The 21,264-nt window shown below is 37.6% G+C and overlaps 1 protein-coding gene across 14 annotated transcripts in view; it reads left to right on the top strand.

The window, feature by feature from the left end:
• Positions 1-21,264, top strand: part of PLCB1 (phospholipase C beta 1) — a 432,352-nt gene that overhangs the window by 342,010 nt on the left and 69,078 nt on the right. For all 14 annotated transcript variants that reach the window (XM_048060933.2, XM_048060934.2, XM_048060932.2 and 11 more), the window contains 10 exons: positions 453-537; positions 1,617-1,741; positions 2,758-2,912; positions 4,633-4,797; positions 6,669-6,768; positions 9,430-9,534; positions 10,325-10,434; positions 15,417-15,549; positions 16,430-16,483; positions 17,841-18,060. In XM_048060933.2, coding sequence (XP_047916890.1) covers positions 453-537; positions 1,617-1,741; positions 2,758-2,912; positions 4,633-4,797; positions 6,669-6,768; positions 9,430-9,534; positions 10,325-10,434; positions 15,417-15,549; positions 16,430-16,483; positions 17,841-18,060 — 1,252 coding nt within the window. The remainder of the gene's footprint in view (positions 1-452; positions 538-1,616; positions 1,742-2,757; positions 2,913-4,632; positions 4,798-6,668; positions 6,769-9,429; positions 9,535-10,324; positions 10,435-15,416; positions 15,550-16,429; positions 16,484-17,840; positions 18,061-21,264) is intronic.

Here is a 21,264-nt window from a genome sequence, read left to right as displayed (position 1 = left end):
TGCCCACAAAGAGTCTAGAGATCTGTCAGTCCGCTCTGTTCCCCACAAAAGCTGCCTTAATACTTCTATGTCTCACCTGTGAGCTTTGGACAATACCTCTCAAATATATGAACATGGTATTTTGCAAGCAAACATGAGAGATCTCTGTCCTTGCACTGACTTTCTGTTATGCGCAGCTGATACAGTAACAATCTCAGGCAATACAAGTCCCCTCAATTTGGGGCATTGCTAGTGTGAGTTTGGACAGAACCCTTGATTGTGTACAGAGCGAGCTTGCCGCTGTCAGCAAATGCCTGTGTACATAAATCCTTTTAAGATTAAGGTGAAATGAGCTGGTGAACAGTAGATGAGATCAGGGGACTGAGACTAAACCAGTTGTTTGCAGCTCATGTATTGGATACAATTTCATGCTCTAATATGTCACTGTTTTTCTTCTCCCTTTAAAATTTCAGAACGCAACAAAAGTTTTGAAATGTCTTCCTTTGTGGAAACCAAAGGGCTTGAGCAACTTACGAAGTCTCCTGTGGAATTTGTGGAGTATCCTTGACTTTCAGAAAGAAGCTTTTTAGTCTTTCTATATCTGAGATCTGTTACAGGTCTTTACTGAAATTTGAAGACAGGAGCTGGGAAAATAGGGAACCCAAATGAAATTTGTAAACTTGACTGTCTTCCTGGATGAATTAATTGGGCTGAGTTCTGATGAGCTAATTTAAAAGCTGGCATGAGTCCTTGTGCTGTGGGCTAGGACTAGAGGGAATAGGTACAAACTACATATTGAAGACCTGATAATTTGTATTCTCATTGTTAAATCTATCATCCTGTATGAAGTGGTTTGAGTTATGGTGAGCAAATTGTCAAAATGTGGCTGACTTGCTTTTTGCAAAGTCATACAAGAAAGTTTTCTTTCCCATTATACCTCTAGTTCCAGGTGCACTGATTTCTCTTGCCACCCGAAATTGTAACGTTTCTCTTGTAACCTTTAAAGAAAAGGAGGAATCTGTTTAGACCTCATGATGCTTCTCAATGTGTCTCATCATGGTTGCAGTTAAGAAAAAATGATCAAGATAAAATAGTGTCTTAAAGAAGATTAATGAAAAGCAATTTCTACAGATAACCTGCAGCATGTTCTCATCTCTGAGATTTGTAGACTCAACTATAAGAAGTGCAAACTCGTCACTTCTGTCTTTATGTAAAGGCCAATTCTTATGCTCATTCCAGAAGAGCACTTACTTTTTAACTGAGAACTTCTCTCCCCACCAGAGGAAGATTTGCTGTCTATGGCTAATTGGCCTCTAAAAATGCAATCTTAAGAAAAATTCCAAATTAGGAACTATAATGATAAATGGAATTTTATGAATGTTGTATTTTTAAGCATATGTCTATGCTATTTCCTTGCTTATTCTGAGTGCTCTGTACATGAATGGCACTTTTAATTACCCCATATTTATCATATCTACAAAATTGTGGATCTCTGGAAGCATTATAGTTGCAGAAATCTAATACAGATCCCACTGCCATTTTGGAAAGATCATCTGCATTTAAACACTGCAAATGTGCAGCCTCTCTGCAAAGTCATTTTTGTCACATGTATTAAATCTTAACTACCCACCATCTAGATACAACAAAATGCAGCTAAGCCGAATTTACCCAAAGGGAACGCGTGTAGATTCTTCAAACTACATGCCCCAAGTCTTTTGGAATGCTGGCTGCCAAATGGTTGCTCTTAACTTCCAAACTGTAGGTAAGTTGTGCTTGTCTCCTAATTTTGTACCTTTTCACTGTTCTGGTAGAGTTTCTGACTGGTAAGTAAGAAAGGCTTTATGCGTCAAAAGATGTCCAGTGATTGAACAGTGATTGAGGCTGTTCATTAACATTTTAAACACAGTTTATTTTTTTAACTTGGAATATTGGTAATTAACAGTCTGTAGCTAGTACAATATGCAGACGTAGTGGCCTCCATATTGTCGTTATTTACAAGTGGTTATCATTAAGCAGCATTTGAGAATGAGCAGTGATTTTTTTCCTGAATTGCTAAGTCTCAGTACATCAGGACATGAGTGACTTGACAGCAAATTCCACTTTAAAAGTGAGTGTTTTAGAAACAAAAACATTTAGGCTCCTAGATACACAAGTCACTTTTGAAATAGGTTTTGCTGTTTTCAGAGATTACATGTGTTCTGAGAAATACAAATATTTCCAGACATCCCAGGACATACCCTGTCCATGTCCTACCTTTAGGCACATGGTACCATGGTATTATTCCCTTTTTACTTTCCAGTAGTGCCGGTGTACACACCACCTCTTCATGGAAAGCAAAAGTCCACAGAGCCTAGAAGTCCACAGAGTAATAAAAATGTCTCTAGGACAATTTCAACTAAGTATCAGGCACCTGGTATCAGATATTAGAAGGAGTTTGAAACATTAAGTCCTCTTAATGGGTGGGATACAACAGTGCAATCAGTACAACGCTGAGGTACTCAATACCCAAGTGTTAACACTCCTTTTAAAATCTGAAAATGTTATTTGTTGAGTAATTTCTGAAAGACACTTTATGCATGTGATTTTCTTGTGGAAAGAGTCCAAGAAGGTGGCTGCAATCACATCTGAAACTTCTGTTAACAAGCAGCAGTGTGCCATAAAAAGCTGTTTAAATTATAGTCACTTTGAACTTACAATAAATAGTATTATTTTAATGTTTTTTTCTAAATTGTTAGAAAAATCTAGGAATTGATTTTTATCAATACTTTTAATACCTAGATTTGTCTATGCAAATAAACATGGGAATGTACGAGTACAATGGCAAAAGTGGATACAGGTTAAAGCCAGAATTCATGAGGAGACCAGACAAACACTTTGATCCATTTACTGAAGGTATAGTGGATGGAATAGTAGCTAACACCTTGTCTGTCAAGGTACGTATACATACTGGTGAAAATACTCTCATGACAATGTCAGTGCATAGGTGTATTTCTGTTGTGCAGAGGACTAGCAAATGACCACACTAATTCAAGACAATAAAATGCATTTCGTTTCATGGAGTGATACTTAGTTTTTAAATTGCAGAGGATCTGCTGCCTCATATTTCATTTTCTAGGTTAAATAAATGTACTTTTATTATATATATTATTTTTCATGCAAGTGATTGGGTAGTTAATGAATTTAAGAATAACATGGCTGTGTTCTTAGTAACAAAGGGCTGAATTTAAAGCACAGTTACAAAGCGGTCAGTTGCACTGGAATAGGTAGAACAGCATACTGTTTAGTATAAATACATTTTCTAGTTCACTATAAATTCTCCAGCAAATCTGTGGAACCATAAATGTCAGCTGCAGGTCATTGCCAACTTGCTTTTCTTTGTCCTTTTTAAGGACCTCTGACGAAGTTCAAGGACTGCCAGGAATCTGCAAATTGAAAACTACGTATATGAATGTTTAGAGGATTAGATTGCATTGGCTATGACACAGATTTATACTCAGTATATCTCTAGTTATAAAAACATAAACTTTCTGAAATCCTGTTCTGCCTTTAATGGACTTGCCCATTAGAACAGTGTCTGTATTATAGAATCCACCTGCAAAATATCCTCCTGTTTTCATTGAGGGAAAACAAGTATTTCCTCTTAGGCTGCAGACACAAGCATAGCAGATCAGTGCTCAGAGGGCTATGAATAAAGTAATAATCTGAAAACATGGTGGTGGGGGGGACCAACTGTGTGGGAATGACCTTTCATGGTGACCTGTAATCATGGAAGTTCCTCCTGTGGGTTAAAAGGCACGTTGTTCTGCAAATTTATGAAATGGAGGTGGAAGTCATTCACCAGTTATTAGGAGATGCACAGCATTTTTAACAGGAATGAGCAACCTGGAATCACGAGTCAACTGTCAGAAGGCAGTCACATCTGCCTGCTCAGTGAAGACTCTGCTAGGTATAATGGCAATGCCCATACATGATCCAGCTGAGAACAGAATTAAACTTGCTTCAGGCAAACCTGAATTTGTTAAGGTGCAGTGGCACTGCTGTATAATCCTGTGCATCTTCAATTTTCTGAATGAATTGCAGGTCTTTCTTTCACATTTTAAAGCTGGGAGTTGTGTTTCCTGTTAAAATTAAGAACTAGAAAAGAAAACTAGAAAATAAACTATGAAAAGCCTTTATTAGAACACGAACTTTTTAACTTTTTTTTTTTTACCTCCCAGTAAGTCATACGCAGTTGCTCTTTTCTTCCAGCATTTGTCTTTTGAACCTGCTGTTGAAACTGGATAGAAATTAGAGATCTGAAAGATAGCATGTTGTGGAAATAGGCAATCAGATTGAGGAATGAGATCCAAATGAGTATTCCTGCTGAGCTAACAGCAGCAGCATGATGTCAGCCATATTATTGCTCATAGGGGAATTCAGGGTCATAGGGCCACAGGAAATCAGACCTCCAAGTTGTTTTTCTGTGCCTGCAATATTAAATGGTGGGGTTTTGTTTGTTGTTTTTTGATGTTTTGTGGTTTTCTTTGTTGTTGTTTCTTCTTTGAAAATGCATTCTATCTGATCATTAATGAGAATTATACACCTGCTCCTTAGCTACTCATTCCCTAATCCACTAAAGCTGTCTGTAGTGATCCCTCTTTTGTTTGGTTTTAGATAATTTCAGGTCAGTTTCTTTCTGATAAAAAAGTGGGTACCTATGTAGAAGTTGACATGTTTGGCCTGCCCGTGGATACAAGAAGAAAAGCTTTAAAGACCAAGACCTCTCAAGGCAATGCAGTTAATCCTGTCTGGGAAGAGGAAACCATAGTATTTAAGAAGGTTGGTGTAACACTTGCTTCTTGAACCTTCACAGTGCTTGATTCATCACTGTTCAATAGGGTAATTCTGTGTTTTACTGAAAATTTGCATTTGTAAAAAAAGATAAATGGATGCTGAATAGTTACTGCTTCAGCTGTTTGTCATTAACTATTTCTGGTATAATTTTGCTACTCTAGCCATGCCCAGCCACTACTGAAATAAAGTAGTTTCAAGTCACGTTGGTTGTTTCACTAGAATACAGCTAGAAAGAGCAAACATGTCAATAGACACATCTGTGTGGTATGGTGCGGTGCCATGCTATAAGTGAGCAAGTGCAGAACTCAGAAACAGTTTAGCTGAATTGCCTCGGCTGAACAGCCCTGCTGAAAAGCAGATCCTGTTAGCCTCCAAGCATGATGATGTGAGTACAGCTGTAACAACATGGCTCTCTAAACCAGCTCATTCAAAGCAATTTTATCTCTGCTTAATTCTACAGTGTGTTATATAGATATAAGCTAGGTTATGAAGCTGTATAAATCCCAATCTACCTGAAATGAGACATGGGAGCAGAAAATACTGAGCATTTTGTAGGATTATGCAACAAGAATATCTTATTCTGCTTCACAATATCCTTGCAGCCAGTTCTCTACCAGGAACTCTGCTATTATCTGGATCATGTTTATTGGAACGTGAGGTTAATTGGTTCCTGAGTCCAGGTATTTGAAAAAAATACATTTTTAATTTCTCTAGGCAAATGCACAGTTCACAAAGATGTTTATACAGTTGGTGCTTGCAGCTATGCTTTCTAGGGAGTACAGCCCTTTTCCCTGAATATTTTGCTTTCTGAATAACTTTCCTTTGGCAGCCTGCCAAAGCTTAAGTTTGGAAACATCAGTAGGATTTTTCTTCTGTAATGAACTTCTAATTAGTGTACTTCATTTCTCTATTTAGTTACAATCATGCCTGACTGCATCTATGCTCAGAGAAGCATAGATTACTATTTTTAGTAATGTTGAAAATAAATTATAGAGACTCTTTTTTTGATTGTTGCTTTTTTTTTTCTTTCATTGTCTATGTAAATTTGAGGGTGACATTATGCAAAAAATACTTATCTGCACCCAGGTTCAAAATATGTATATTTATATGCATATTTGCATACAACAAGAAAATTAGATAAATTATACTACATTTTTTTTTTTAGAAATAATATTAAAAATTCAAATCTTAGTAGGGCAGTTTATTAGCTGTTTTCAATTTCTTGTTTTCTTTTTTCACTGTTTGGTCTTCTTTCTTACATAGTGCTAAGAAAGCGTCCAATGCTAGTAAACATCCCACCTGATTAAACCTCTTTAGCCTGGCCAGTGAGTGGGCTGCAGCACTGGAAAACTTTACTGGAGTTGACAAGGTTCATGTAATTCAGACATTCACGCTCCGGAAAACATGTTGAGTTGCTTATTAAGTTTTCAACACTAATAAGAATTACCAGTGGCTTTTCTCAGAAATAAGTAGTCCCATTGGCACAGACACAAAGGAAAAAAATAACAAAACAAAACAAAAAAAAAGTAAGGCTGAGTAATAGGCAGTAAATAGAACAGCATTCAAGTGCGGTAAGAGTTGAGCGAAGTCCCTTGTACCGTATTGAAAATGCTGGGTTGAACATACTATACTCATTTTCCATCTCAAGTTTCCTAAAAGAAAAATGTTTCTATGAGATTTATTTTGATGCACAGGTACATACCCCCTGATCTCTTGTATGGTAAGACCTTTCTGTGGATATGTAGGTGTTACTGTCTGCTAGGTTGAACTTTGTCTGCTATATTGCAAGGCTATGTCTGAAAGGAACTGTTTCATTCAGAGCAGAAAGTTAATTATGCAGAAATATTTCCTTCTAGGTTGTTTTACCTTCCCTCGCATGTTTGAGGCTAGCAGTGTATGAGGAAGGAGGGAAATTTATTGGCCACCGGATATTACCCGTCTCAGCAATTCGACCAGGTAAACCTTCTTCTCCATTGAGACAGACAACATGTAGTGAAAATAAACAGCAAATTCAAATCCCGACCACTGTAAATCAGCAGCAAGCCTGCAGATTTATAGCAACTGGGGATTTGAATAATATATCTCAACTTTGAAAAGGGAAATACCGTATCTCACCAGGGATGTAAATTTCTAATGAACCAGGAAAACCACTAGCATTAAGTGTCAAGAGACATGGCTGGCACTTGCTGGTCTTCAGCAGATCAACTGCATATTCACACAGTTATGCTAAAACATGCAGTTGTACACTTCTTGTACAGAGAGCAAAGAGGGTAGCAGCAACCAGTTTTGATGTCATCTTTTTGAGAATGGGATGTGGCTGGGAATTAAAGAAAAACATGCACCTCTAGACTAATTTTTACATGCATACATCAAGTGTCCTGTTTGCAAGCTGTTGTAGATCTACAAAACCTTTAAATCAGCCCAAAATGACTTGAATACTTATTGCTGATTTTTGAGAAAACATATTATTATTGCTACTATAATTAGTGTCCACTTAACTGGAAATCATCTTGTATGACAAGATGAACCTAAATTAGGGCAAGCATAAGGGCCATAAACATGCTCCTAGCTTCACTCACAGTTTAAGAGTATCTGTGTCTACATTATACCTGTTCTAGCCAGTCCCAGCAGTAGCACAAAACTCACGTCCCTGCATCTAGCAGTTGTTTGTATTATTTCTGGAGACCTGAGCTCAGGTACTGTCGAAATCAGTCCCTTCTCTTACTGTCTCACCGGTCCCTTAGCTGACGTGGGTCATGTGGCCTCACTGTGAACACAGACAGGCTAGATGAAGGTGAATGCTGGACATTCATTGCTTCAGGATTTCCTCAGCAATTGTCATTTCTCCTTCCCTTCTCCCTCTCTCCTCTCTCCTGTCTGTTGGCCCCACATCCCTGACTATTCTGTTGTGCCAGCTCTGCCTATCTCCACACCTTTTTGTGAGCAAGCTCAGATAATCAGTCCAGCAGAAAATTCCACGTTTTCATGCCAGGTATATTTTCTGCTGAGTTAGTGGACAAAATCGCTTCATGGAAGATCTGCTGAGCTCCAGAGGAAGACAGCTTATGGGAGAGAAGAAAGGCAGTTATGAAGGATTTCCCTCATCTGGTGGAAGTGAGCTCTTACCACAGCTCATCCCCTTCTGTGGTACTTACCCTTCATGTGACAGAGTCCCTTCAGCAGAGCACTAAATCATGTGTGTGTTTTTAAGTTTGTGCTTTTCCAAATAGAGGCCACGGTGTTAAATCATATGAGCGTTTTTGAGAGCTTTTACCCGCAGGCCTTTTCTTCTGTCCTTTTGACTCCAGTAAGCATTAGTTTACAGCATGTGATGGAAAACAGCATGTTGATTTTAGTTTGTGTACATGCTGAAAATTTGCTGGAGGAGCTAGAAGGAACTGAGAAACCTTTGTAATACATAATTTAAGTCTTTTCTGAGACATTATCGAAAACTATATCATACTGTTACAAAAATCCACAGAGTTATCACTATTCCCAAAGCAACAATTTAGCTGTTACTTTCAGAGGAAGTTTCTCATATCAACCAAATGAGGATCCCCCCAGATAAGCACATCTTGCTGGTGACTTGTGTCCTGCCACTACCCACACGTGCAGCTCCGTAATCATCCCTTAGGACACCAGCTTTAGCCATGGTGTGGGAGGCACTGATTTGTGAGGCAGAGGATGCAGCTTTGCAGCACTCCGAAGCTGTAACAGTTTGATGGGACTGAAAGTCCATTTCTTCCATTCCTACCTGTGCACTCCCACCACTGTTTTTAAATTGGCATTAATACATGTCTGACCTTATGGTGAGGCATTTGGGGGAGCTAAACTGAGGGGAAGACTCCTTGTGGTTTCTGAAAGTTGCTTTTTATGGAATTTAGGTTGTTGAACTGCCTATCCACAAAGTCAGGCACGTGTCAGTGCACAAGAGAAGGAGCAGGAGTGGGCAGCGGTTGGCTAGCAGAAGGGGCTTGGGGCTGCCCTGTCTGGGATGCCTTGCCTTAACTTGACTAATCTGTGCTGTAACACCATACCCTTATTCTTACAGGATAACCAGCTTTCAAGACTGTCTGAAAATGCTCTTTGTTCAAATATATTCCTACAGTTGGTCACGTGAAGGATTCACCCCTCACACCTTGAAGATATAGTGCCACGTTGCCTTTTCTTTTTTTTTTTTTTTTTTACTTAGATATTGTGTTGTTGATGGACTACTATATTTTACAATTTTAATTTGCAGTTCAAATTCCCGCATACTACAAAGGTCACTTTAGAAAACAAAATAAGAGCTATGAAACAAACAAACCAACCCAGCCAAAAGTAATAAAATAGAATGCATCCAAAATAATTTTAATGACAATGTTTAGTGTTATTCAGAGATGTGATAATAACATACAAATACTACTTTAAACTGCAGCATCACGTGCCTTTCTAATGGCCCCTTGTTTGTGTTCTTCTCTTTAAAATCTTTCAAGTAAACCTTTCCCTACCAGAAGTCCCTAGCGCTGCTGGCTCAGTTGGAGCCAAAGTATAAATAACAAATGATAACAGAATTACAGTGGATGATGTACCTGTGGAGGAGTTTATGCTCTGAACTGGTTCTTTTTTATTTTACAGGCTATCACTATATCTGTTTGAGGAATGAGAGGAACCAACCTTTGACATTGCCAGCTCTCTTTGTGTACATAGAGGTCAAAGACTATGTACCTGATACTTACGCAGGTAATTCTGTGAAAATTTTCTGCTAAGGAATATAAAGGTTAATTGAAATGCAAAATTAACGTGTAGTAGACAATTTGTCATTTGGGGATAACAGTCCAGTGAAGAAACCTGTGCACCTGATTGGATCATTATGTCTAATTACTCATACAAGATGACTTGATTTATAGCCATCTTCCTGAGGTTTAGGATTAGGACTAACTATTTTCTTTTAAGCAGATTGTGTATAACCCTAAAGGAGGAAAAAGGTCAGGCATTTGCCACTGAAACACAGATGACACTTTGCTTACATGATATAGTATGTAGCTGTTCCCTAAGCAGAGGAGTGTTGTGCCTAATATAGAGTATTGTATTTTGGAATCACCTCTAAACCGGGATAGGTTTAAAGACTATACTATGCATCTTCAGTTTAAAAATATATATATATATAAATATATATATATATTCCATATAGTTGTTTTGTTGTTTTTATTTTTAAACAACATAATTTTTACTAATACTCCTCTTTGTACCTCATGTGAAGTAGGATCCAAGTTGGCTGACGCTGGAAACTTTGAACATCCATCATAAACCACCATATTCACAAAAATGCACATTGACATGACCCAAGCAGAAACTCAGAGAGGGTTCACATTAGAGTACTTGTGCATGATGGTATACTCTCTTTCACTGATGTTTCTAGGACCTAGGTGTATCAGTCAGCAGCAGATCTGTAGGAAAAATACAGCTTCTTAAAGCCTGAGGAGTGCGTAACATAAGGGGTTTGGAACTGAAGTATTTGTGTTATTTCTAGATGTGATTGAGGCCTTATCCAATCCAATCAGATATGTTAACTTGATGGAGCAGAGAGCTAAGCAATTGGCAGCACTTACTCTAGAAGATGAAGAAGAGGTAAAGAAAGAGGTAAGGGAGGTTTCAGAATCTCTGCAAATTATGTTATAGTATTTAGAAGCACCTACTTTGCTTAGAAAGACAAATATTGAAAGTCCCTGGGGATTGCGTGTGTTGATCACTTAAACACCTACAAACGTCTCAGAATGAGACTAGGGTATGTTACAACAGAGTAGCGCTGTGCTGCAGGCAGTATGTTGTGCATGGTGCAAATTACTGTTCGGGGGTAAAGAAACACTGAATGCTGAATGGAAAAGCATGTTAGGTTTTTGCTGATATGTAGGCTTCTTTTGTAGTAAATTAAATCATCTTAAATCATTGCCTGTTGTTTTCCAGTGTGATGCTGAAGTTACCCTTACAAAAATGACAACTCTGTATCAGCAGCTTTTCCTGAAAGTATTAGAATTTTGCCCTAAGGAGACCCAGTATAATCATACAATAATTCAGATTGGAAAGGGCCTTTGGAGGTCACCTGATCCAGCCCTTCATAGATCTTAGAAAGAGAGATGAAGAGGGAAGAGAGCATAGTATAATTAAATATTCAGACCTATTCTAGTTTAGCCTGAAGCTACGAGAACCATATTTTCAGTTGTTAGGTATCTGTTTGGATATATACAGTTACTTAAGGACTAACCTTTAAACCTCATTTTTCTGCAGAATTGGAGAAGTTGTACGTACAAATGCACAGATGTAATTTTGAGCATACTTAAAGAGTACTGACAGTTTAGCTTTTGTTTCCAATAAACATTATGTTCATCCAGATGTTCTGTGTCTCTGTTCCAGATACTGTCACTGGGACATCTTCTAGCATTGTTTGGAAATATCTACCTTGTATTTGAAAGATTGCTTGTGTCAGATGTAAGGCACATCACATGAATCAAAAGGCACTCTCTACAGGTCTCTAGCAAAGATGCAGAAATACTTTATAATCCTAAACTGTCCTCATCTATGGTGACTGTCTTCTTCAATTCTCAGATGTGCAAAGCCTCATTGAACTAGATTTTGTAACCAAGAATACATTCCCAAAGCAGACCGAATGAGTGAAAGTCATTACAATTCAGTGGCCAACAATTTACTCTTTGTGCAGTGTCACAAGTTCGGCTGAATGAGGACACTGAAATGCTCAGTAGTATCTTAGACAGTAATCTAGGACGCTCTACACATGAGATTCTATTTTAATAGCAAAGTCTTTTTTTAACATAATCCTTTAAATACCTTAGAGGTCATTTTTACTTTTGAAAAAGTACAGGCTTATTTGCAGAAAAAATCTGTCACAGAATATCTTCTAAAGCAAATGGGAAGATGGAAAGCTGAATTGTAGTGCTTAGGTAATGTTACCATGTGTCAAGGAGCTGGAAAGCTCATAGGATAAAGGAGCTTGTTTTGGAGTAGCAGAGAAATATATTTTTAAAGAAAACTGTAATGATTGCAGTGGTGCATTTACTAAAAATGTATAACCATTCAATTACACGAAGTAGCAAGGGACAGGTACAAAACTGCCACTTTAAGTTGCAATCTAAGTACAGCATTGTTACTTTCTATTCATAAATTCTCATTCTAGGTAAGGTATTTGGCAACTGGGCTGTGCTTGGAAATCATGAGTTGCCTGATCATTTTATCTGATAATACTTTCTTCATCAGTTGGCCAGGCTGAATGATTTGTTCACTTACACTGACCCACAAGAATCACAATGGTTAATAATTACAAGTACGTTCACTGGCAACATAGCTAAATAATTCTGAGTATGTTTGCCAGATATGTACACATAATTACACCAGGATTCAATTTTCCTATATGCAGTTTCAAATCTACACACTATTAGCATTAATGTGGCCAGAGCTGTGCTGCCTCCAAGCACAAATTCTACCTCCCCACACCCTTTTCCCTCTTCTCACACACATCTATTTATCTGAGCTGGGCTCTTGCAGCTATCAGAGGAAAAACTGGGAGTTTTTTTTGCTGCCTAGAAGTTTAATCTGCATCTGGGAAGTTCCTCAGACTTCTTACAAAAAAGTAATCAAATCAGATACCTAACAGCAAAGTGTTTTAAATAAATAAATTAGCCTTTCTTTAAGCCTCAAATTACACTGCCTGTTAATAACATAAAAGAAGAATGCTGAAGAACTGATAAAATCTACAGCATCTATTCTGTATTAGTTTTGCAGTGTTCCCATCTTGAATGTAATGTGAATTCCTACCTTGAGCTTTCTGGTCAGTTCATAACTTCCAAGTCCTGCTTTCCAGCCTGGTCTTAAAAGAACTCTTTTTGCAGACAGGACTTTGCCGAATGGAATCATTGCAATGCAGTGTGGGTTTTGCATATTTAGCTATACTTTTTTTGCACAGTGTACTTTTATGAGCATACAGGTAGTGAAGGTTGCCTTCTCTTCCCCTGCCCTTTATAGACAAACCTTTATAGACAAAGTGAATGGGCTATGCAGAAATTTGCAGCTGGGAGTTTCTGGTGATGAATTAATCCCATAGTAAGACAGATTGATGTAACTGGTTCATAAGTTTTCACCCCCCACCGTTATGGGTGCAGAAGTGTTTAGGGATCTAGGAGAAGCTAGCCAGAGTAAAATGCTTTTCAGCTGTCCCTGCTGCTGTAATGTCCCTGGGGCTGCATGCAATTTATTCTGCAGAGGCAATGAGTCAGGAGGCCTCATGGGCTTGTTAATGACAGGAGAAGCAGCAGAGCATTGGATCTGCTGTCTCTACCCATAAAGCAGTGTTGAAATAGAAATTATTGTTTTGTGTGCCTGGATGTAAATCTAATGTGTGTAATCAGTCCAGTTGGCTTCTTTAGTTAAAGAAAAAATGATTTTGATGGGGGAAGTAAATAAAAACATCTCTAGGAGAGCAGCTGCACTTAGCACATCTGATACCACTATTTAAAATGAAAATGCAGCCATTATTTTGTAAATCATGATGGTCAGATCAAGTTACAGTAATGGAAATTATGTTGATCCGACACTTCTGATAGGGGGACTTGCTTATACTTGGCCAAGGATAGAAACAAACCAACTTCAAAACTGCCCACCTAGTCTAGCAGTGCAGCACAGATATACTTAGTACCAGAGGAGGATCTCTCAATCCCAATCCATTGCAGGCTCTTTTCTCTGCAGAAATAAAAAAAATACAGACCATATAGATATGTATCCGTATGAGCATGTCTCTTTCTACATAGTAAACATACTGTCTTGCAAAAGACATGGCAACATGTGGAATATAAACCATTTTCTGTGAATATTAAAACTATAAATTCTAAGGCTGGATTGCATCATCTTTAAAAAGAGCCTAAAATATTCTCCACTAAGGGAAAGTCATGTTTACTTTAGCATTCTGTGTGATGAATTATGAGAAAAGAAAGTGCTTTTTAATGAGATTAGATTGCCTGATGCAGTGAAAATAACTCTTTATTCACTTCCTGATCCTGTCTCGCATTTCTGCTTTAGTTTCTGAAAACAGATGTTTTGTGTCCAGAACTGACAGGCTATATTAATAGCTTCTCAACAATCTGTGATGCAGCATTTCATACCACATACAAACCTAGTCACAAAAGAAGACAGTACCCATTGTTCAAGCAATGACTTTTGGGGCAATAACTTGTTAGAAAATAGGGATTCTATTAAGTGTTGATGATCTATATAGTATTTTTATTTTTTATCAAACTAATGAATAGCGTTCTGTGAGGAATATATTTTAAGGGAAATCAAGGGGGATACCCGTGTCTCTAAGCAGTGGTCACAGCTACAGCTTTTGCCAGGCACATTGTTCTGCTGTCATAAACATTGGCTAGGTCATGTTTTTCATTGTTTTATTGCAGTAATTCCCACTTGAGATAAATAAAGTTTTTGGCATTGGTTTTCAATTGCATCATGTTTCTGACTATGGTATCTCCCTCCTATAATTTTGGTAGAAATAGGCTGTTGAGACGGAAATCCTTTTGCAATTTAGATTGTTTTCAGGACCAAGGTGAAGGAAATCATCAGCAGGAGCAGCACAAAACAGATCAAAATGTATTTTGCTTCTATTGATGCAGTGCAGGCTGATATTTTGCTAGTGTAGAGTAATCAAGGGAAAAAAAAAAAAAAAACAACTGTGGTATCCTGCCTCTGCATGTAATGTGATTACCATCAAAGAGTGAAATGGGAGCAGCTGAAGGAACAAATCCAAGACTACCCTGAGACACCATGGCAACTGGCCCCTTGCAGGGACAGCGAGAAGGAGGGCTTGGCCATTTCAAAATAAAAATTGCTTTCACTGACCTTCTGTTTGCTGAGCACTGGGTGCTTGCTTGTCATTTACAAACTTGTTGGCCACGAGGAAAATTACAAGATGTTCAATGCATAGTAAGCCTGAGCTTTTAGGAAACTGGAAAGAAAGAAAAGATTGTAGAAAATGCTTAAATATTTGGATACCACAGGAGTATTTATGCAGCAGGATGGAGGTACTGTTTACATAATATCCTTGGAGTGTAATTACAAGAATGTAAGATCTTGGGAATCAGAAGTATGTCTCTGTGCTGTAAGAACAGTGAATAATGATAGTACTGTGTTTGTATGAAATTTAAAAGTAATTTTGTATACACATTTTGCTCACAGCAGGGATCTGAGTAGCATTTTCTTGCCACCTTCTACATTATATCTAGAAAGGTTTTATGGCAGAGAACAATGCTTTTCAATAAAATACAGATTTCACATCTGGTGCAGCTAATACATACTGTAATGAAAAATGTCCCTGATGAGTTATATCAACTTAAAATGAAAATACTTCTACAGAATAATACATGCTCTATTTCTTCCTGAAATTTGCCCTGCATAAATGTACTACCTGGGTTACTGTGTCTCTTAAAGATACCTTTTTTTTTCCCTGTTAGAATGATTTATGTGTAACATCTACATAATTTTATTGAAAAATAGGGTAAACCAGATCTGGAAATTTTAAATTCTGTTAACTGGATAGAGTAATGTAAATCATTTCGTATTTTTAGGTGGACCATGGAGATGCACCATCTGAAGCTAACAGTGAACCTAGGCCAACACCAGCAGAAAATGGAGTAAATTGCACTGCCTCTCTTACACCGAAACCAGCAACTCAGGTTGTCCATAGCCAACCAACACCAGGTAAAAACAAAAAACAAACAAAACAATAACCACACAAACAACACAAGCAAAACAATAATAGAAAACACTATCTTTTCAAAAGAAATGTAGATCGTTTTTCATGTGCTTTGTATTTCAAGAAAAAGTGTTTTTGGTGTTTTCTTTTTTGCTTGTTTGTTTGTTTATAAAATGGGTGGGCATTTTCCCACTCTGCTGTTGGGGGCCGTTCTTCAATCATACAAGTACCTTATATTTAAGAGTTGTTTTTGTGGTGAAATTGAAGTTCATTGCGAACAAGAAAGTTTGCTAGTGCTTTTTTGTGATTGCAAATGAAGGAATTTCTTTAAATTGTTTTTACAAATATGCCATATTTATGCAAGTAGTTAAATCTTATTCCATGTACAAAACACAGGTTTTCATACTCATATATTCTATATTAATGTATCTCCTATAATAAATGCTTGTTAAGTCACAGTGTATATAATTTAATGAATGCAGTCTTCATAGGCATGATCCATCTGACTTCCAAGGAGCTGGACTCATCTTGTGTACAGATATTTTGCACTGTCATCATAATATAGGTCAGTTGTACTAACCATCAGCCTAATACCACTTAAATGACTCATATGAGTCATATCAGTGAGTTCAATGGCACCCTCCTCATAAGTAAAACAATGAAGCTCAGGTGGGTTTTTAGATTACCTTTTTGTGTTAGTTCACAGGATTCGTGTTGTTTTGTGTTGCTTCTCTTCTATTCAAGATGTGTCTTCTGAAATGATTAATAAATGCTTGTGTCAGCATGCATCCTGTGTCACATGCCATGTTTTAATATGCAATCTAGTGGCACAGTACTGGTGGTTGTTTTAAAAGAATTTATATCAGTCATCTCTTTTACCTCTAGGTTCGGTGAAAGCACCTGCAAAGACAGAAGATCTTATTCAGAGTGTCCTCACAGGTATTAAATGTACAGTTTACATTATATAAAAGATATTTCAATTGACAAAAAAGTGTATATTTTTAATGAAATGGGCCATCTGACTTAAACATTTCTTTGAATGATTATGACTGCAATAACTCATAGAAAATATGCTTACCATGTCTTCTTCCTCAGCCATGAAGTTATTGAATGTTTGAGCACATGCTTCATGAGATCATCATTGGGTGCCAACGTGGAATTTTTAAAAATTATTCTATTATTGCATTCTCATAGGCACAATGTTTACATCTAATGCAAACAAAAAACAGCATTATGCTCAGAACAGAAGCTAAATTTGCTACTACTCTTGTGAATAGTAGTGAAACGATTTTGTCTCCATTAGCCCTGTATCCTTCCTATCACTCCTACAAAACTGAAATTATCCTGTTGCATTAAGCAAACTGGCCTGTCAGATAGAGCCCTACTGTGCAACTGGGAGTCAAGTCCTTCAGCTTGGAGACATATTTTAGATTGCAAATCTCCTAACTCATTATTTTTAAGTCATTTTCCAACATTTCCGTATACTCGATCTGTTGTGAGATCTGGGAAAGGGTCTTCAGTCTGGGTTCCTTCCCTCTGTCACCTTTTTTTGTTGTTTTTGCTGACTTGGGGTGAGCTTATGCAGGTCAGACTAGCAGACACTGAGCTTGAACTCTGATCAGGGTTCACAGAGCAGGACATCCAGGATAGCTGCTATCCTCAGTGACAGCTCTGGAGTGCAATTCTTGGCATTTAGCTTCTGATGCCTTGCCAGACTAGCAGACAGCTGGCCATGACTCTCCTGATGCAGGGTCTCCATCACAAGAGAAGTGAAATCTGTTGGGTTGCCATGATGATACCGGGACAGCTGCTCCCACCCAGTGCCGAGGTCAAGGCAGAGGAGCAGGTGCTGAAATGCTGTTTGTAAAGGGGTTTTAGGCATTAGTATGTTATGTAGTCCATCCAGGGAGAAGGGAGACCTGAGGTGTTGGCACAGTGCTTACGAAAAAGAACAGTGACCATACCTATGTACCATGATGATGTTATATGTCAGGCTGATGTGAATCTTTTGCATCTGAAAGGGTTTGAGGAAAAAAAAATAAGTACATGGTTTTTATTTTGCTGGACATACTGTTGTTCTAAATTTTTGACTCATTTCCTACTCTAAATTTGCCACAGTGTTTTTAATCTAGTTAGCTTATTTTCAGAGAAGTCTACTTGGTTAGCTTAAGCTAACACATTTCACTTACCAGCAGTAAGAAAGCATGCTTTGTTTCATTCCTGCTGGAGGTGATTTCTCTGATTGAAATCATATGTTGTTAGAAAATTGAAGTGGCTTTTGTTATTATCATTGTAGAAGTGGAAGCACAGACTATTGAGGAGCTAAAACAACAGAAGTCGTTTGTAAAGCTTCAGAAGAAGCACTACAAGGAAATGAAGGACCTTGTAAAGAGGCACCACAAGAAAACCACTGATCTTATCAAAGAGCACACTGCAAAGTATAATGAAATCCAAAATGACTACCTGCGACGAAGAGCAGTTTTAGAAAAAACAGCAAAAAGAGACAGTAAGAAAAAGTATGTTAAACGCAGCTTTCCTGTCTTTGGCATCAGATATATTTGCTTCTTTTATGATAGACAATTAATATGGAGGTGACAGTAGATCACAGGTGAAAAAAAATACCAAAAGTTGGAATATTCCTAGATAAAATGAAGTCAGGTGTTTTGATATGGAAATCAGCAGAAAAAAGCCCTCTCTGTGATACACTGATTCTCTGCTAGAAGTTAGATATGTCGTTCACAATTTTATACCTCTTTCTCTGTAAATAAGATCATACAACATTTATCTTGGGACTTTCCTTAGTCCTTTGTTGTGGGTAAGTGCTTCAGCTATACTGGCAACAGGAGCCAGTGGTTAGGCGGTAAACTTAGTCACAAACTGAGATTGGGCTTCCCCCACATCCTGGGGGCAGTTTGGGAACCAGACTGAGGCATCAAAGAACTGAAACCTTATCTGGATAACGTATTTTAGTTTCCTACTCAGGTCAACTGCAGCACATTTTATCAGAGCACCCCATTGTCTCCCGTGCTTGACTTCCTTTAGGATAAGGGATGTCAGTTCATTGGAAACTTGCCCCACACTTCATAATACAGCATCATAATGTGGCACCTTTTCAAGCAAGGAGAAAGTTTTGCAGCCAGCACACATAGTCATCTTGCACATATTGAGCAACTGGTTCCCCCTGGGCCACCACAGTGTGCTGCCTGGTGGTGGAGCAAGACTCCAGTTTCAAAACAGAAACTAAATCTAGTCCTCCCAATGTTATTTGTGATTAGAATGGATATTCTGAATTTTTGGATGGAGACCATCGTCTCCAAGTTAGAGCCCTGGAAAGAAAACTCATACTACAGTAAAAAGCATCACGTGTAGTTAGGTGAAAGAAATAGCTGCCAGTTATTAACATCTGACTATAGTTTAAATGATGATTGATCCAGACCGCTTGGGAATCTCTTAATGATCGACTGGCTTTGCCTCTGCATGCACATCCTTTCTGTGCAACGTCTCTTTCTCAGTGTTGCATTGCACTGTAGTTCATCTCTTTGTGTTTGCTGATATCATTTTTTATTATTTGTTCTGATAATAAAAGAGAGTTGCATTTGCAATTGTCAGTTTTAAATGCAAACACTGTTGGGTCTCGTTAATCTTTCCACAATTTTCTTCTTATTTATATGGTAAGGAACTTTATATTACTAAAGATCTTTTTTAACTTCTGGCAAAACATATGCACTTGTAGGTACAATCAGTGTCTAATACTATTAAAACTGAATGATAATTATGTAGGAGTACCCTCCTAAATTTTTCCTTCTCCCATTAGTGCAGCTTTCTCATTCTAACATAATCAATTTTTTAAATGTAATTAGATAAGCACAAAAGCCTTTTAACTTTGGCATAAAATTGATATAGCTGCAGATCTTGAACATGAAGACATTGAATGAGCATTAAAAAAAAATTACTGGATACTTTTTGGTAGGAGACCATTGGAGAAAAATGGTGCCAGCAAGCTTTAGCTACTACCCTTGTTGATAGTACCTCTAACTGTAAGTGACCAAGATTCAGGCCATAACTTGTCCCTAGGAAGGAGCTTACTCATTTATGCTTGCCCAATGACAGAATGTCTTTTGGCTTAGTAAGAGCTTAGTACTCATAAAATATGTATGCTCAGGTGGCCTTAACTGTTGCCAGTTTTCAGGCCTCTGGGTTCTACACTTGAATTTGTTAAAATCCCTTAATGACTGGTTGTCAGCTGCATACACAGTGATATTTTATTCATTGTATTTTCCATCATAAGTGTGTGTGACAGATAGTGGCAGACAAAACAATATGATATTGTTTTGTTCCTCTTTTTCTCTAGCATATTCTATTCAAATTTAAGTAGAAGAACAAACTGAATAAATGACTCATCTTTCTTTGACTAAAAAGGATTTGGGTTTTTTATTTTATTATGATCTGATCATAAATCATGCATGATATTAGTCAATAAAACACTGTATTCTGTTATGGGGAGCTGTCACAGTGATTTCAGAGGTGTGAAGTTTTATGCGAAGATACTGAGAAGTCTGAAGGTTAAAAAATCTGTTGCTGAATTTTTAAGGAGCAGGAGTATGTATTTAGGGCTTTTCGAACTTGCAAGTACATTTTATCTCAAGTAGAAGACTTCTAATAGAATACTGCATCCCAAGGGAAAAGGCAATTTTTACAGGTAAATAGCCTCACTAATAATTTAAAATGGTAAGTGCAAAGTACAAAACGCTACTTCATCAAGAGTCTCTGCATCAGATTGTCATAAAAATATGTTGTCTCTGATCAGAAGCAATCAGTGTTTCATGCCCATGTCTAAAATGGGGCAAAGATTCAGTAAAGCCAATGTCTATGGGACAGTTGAACTATTTATTGAACACAAACACAGATATTTTGCTGGTGTAGTTCTGAAGTTTTTATTTAATGATCATGCCCCTTAACAGACGGTTTCTGTTTTAGCCTTATTTCGTTTTGCCAAAAATACAAGAGATGTCAGCTTTAAAATATATAGCATAATGGCATAATTTGCTGACTTTAATATTCTTTAATGCTGTCTTGTGGCTCTGTATGTAAATTACCCTCACCTGTCACACTGATACCACTTAAGCTCATAGCAGAATATTCAAATATAATAATAATATAGGAGATACAAATAGGCTACCTTGGTCTGTATCTTCAGCCTGATGAAAGCAGCTTCACATTATTTCAGTTGAAGTTATGCTAATTGACAGCAGCTGCAAAGTTGAACCTGGGCGAGAAAAGGCAGGCAGCCAGTGCAGCAAGTTCTCTGTATTGTAATCTTTGCAAATTTCTGAGTAGAAAAATCATTCTTCTAAGTCAGTCCTCTCTGTTCAAGGTTTTGCTGTTTTGTCCATCTCATGTACTGTTCCTGAGGTTTCCCAGGCAACTGATTTAACACCTGAGTACAGCAGTAAGCACGGCAGCCAAGCAGAAACACAGCATAATCATATTTTTTTTTAAACATTTTTCTTGGGTTTAGTTTACTGCTGGCCTGAAAGTGATACTGCTTTTGCATTTTTTTGTTTATTTTTCGTTGAGCAGTGTCATCATGTTTCCTTTCACCGTTACATCTATCCTTCCTTCTATATTAAGGAAAAAAAATAAAATCTAGTCCTTGGTGTTTGCTTTTTAGTTTTTTTCTTATATTTTTTCTTTGTTCCTATGTGTTGCCTTTCTGAGAT

Source organism: Anser cygnoides, chromosome 3, assembly GCF_040182565.1.
Source record: "Anser cygnoides isolate HZ-2024a breed goose chromosome 3, Taihu_goose_T2T_genome, whole genome shotgun sequence".
Taxonomy (NCBI): Eukaryota; Metazoa; Chordata; class Aves; order Anseriformes; family Anatidae; genus Anser; species Anser cygnoides.
The sequence above is the reverse complement of the archived record's forward strand: the minus strand, read 5'-3'. Positions and strand labels throughout refer to the sequence as shown.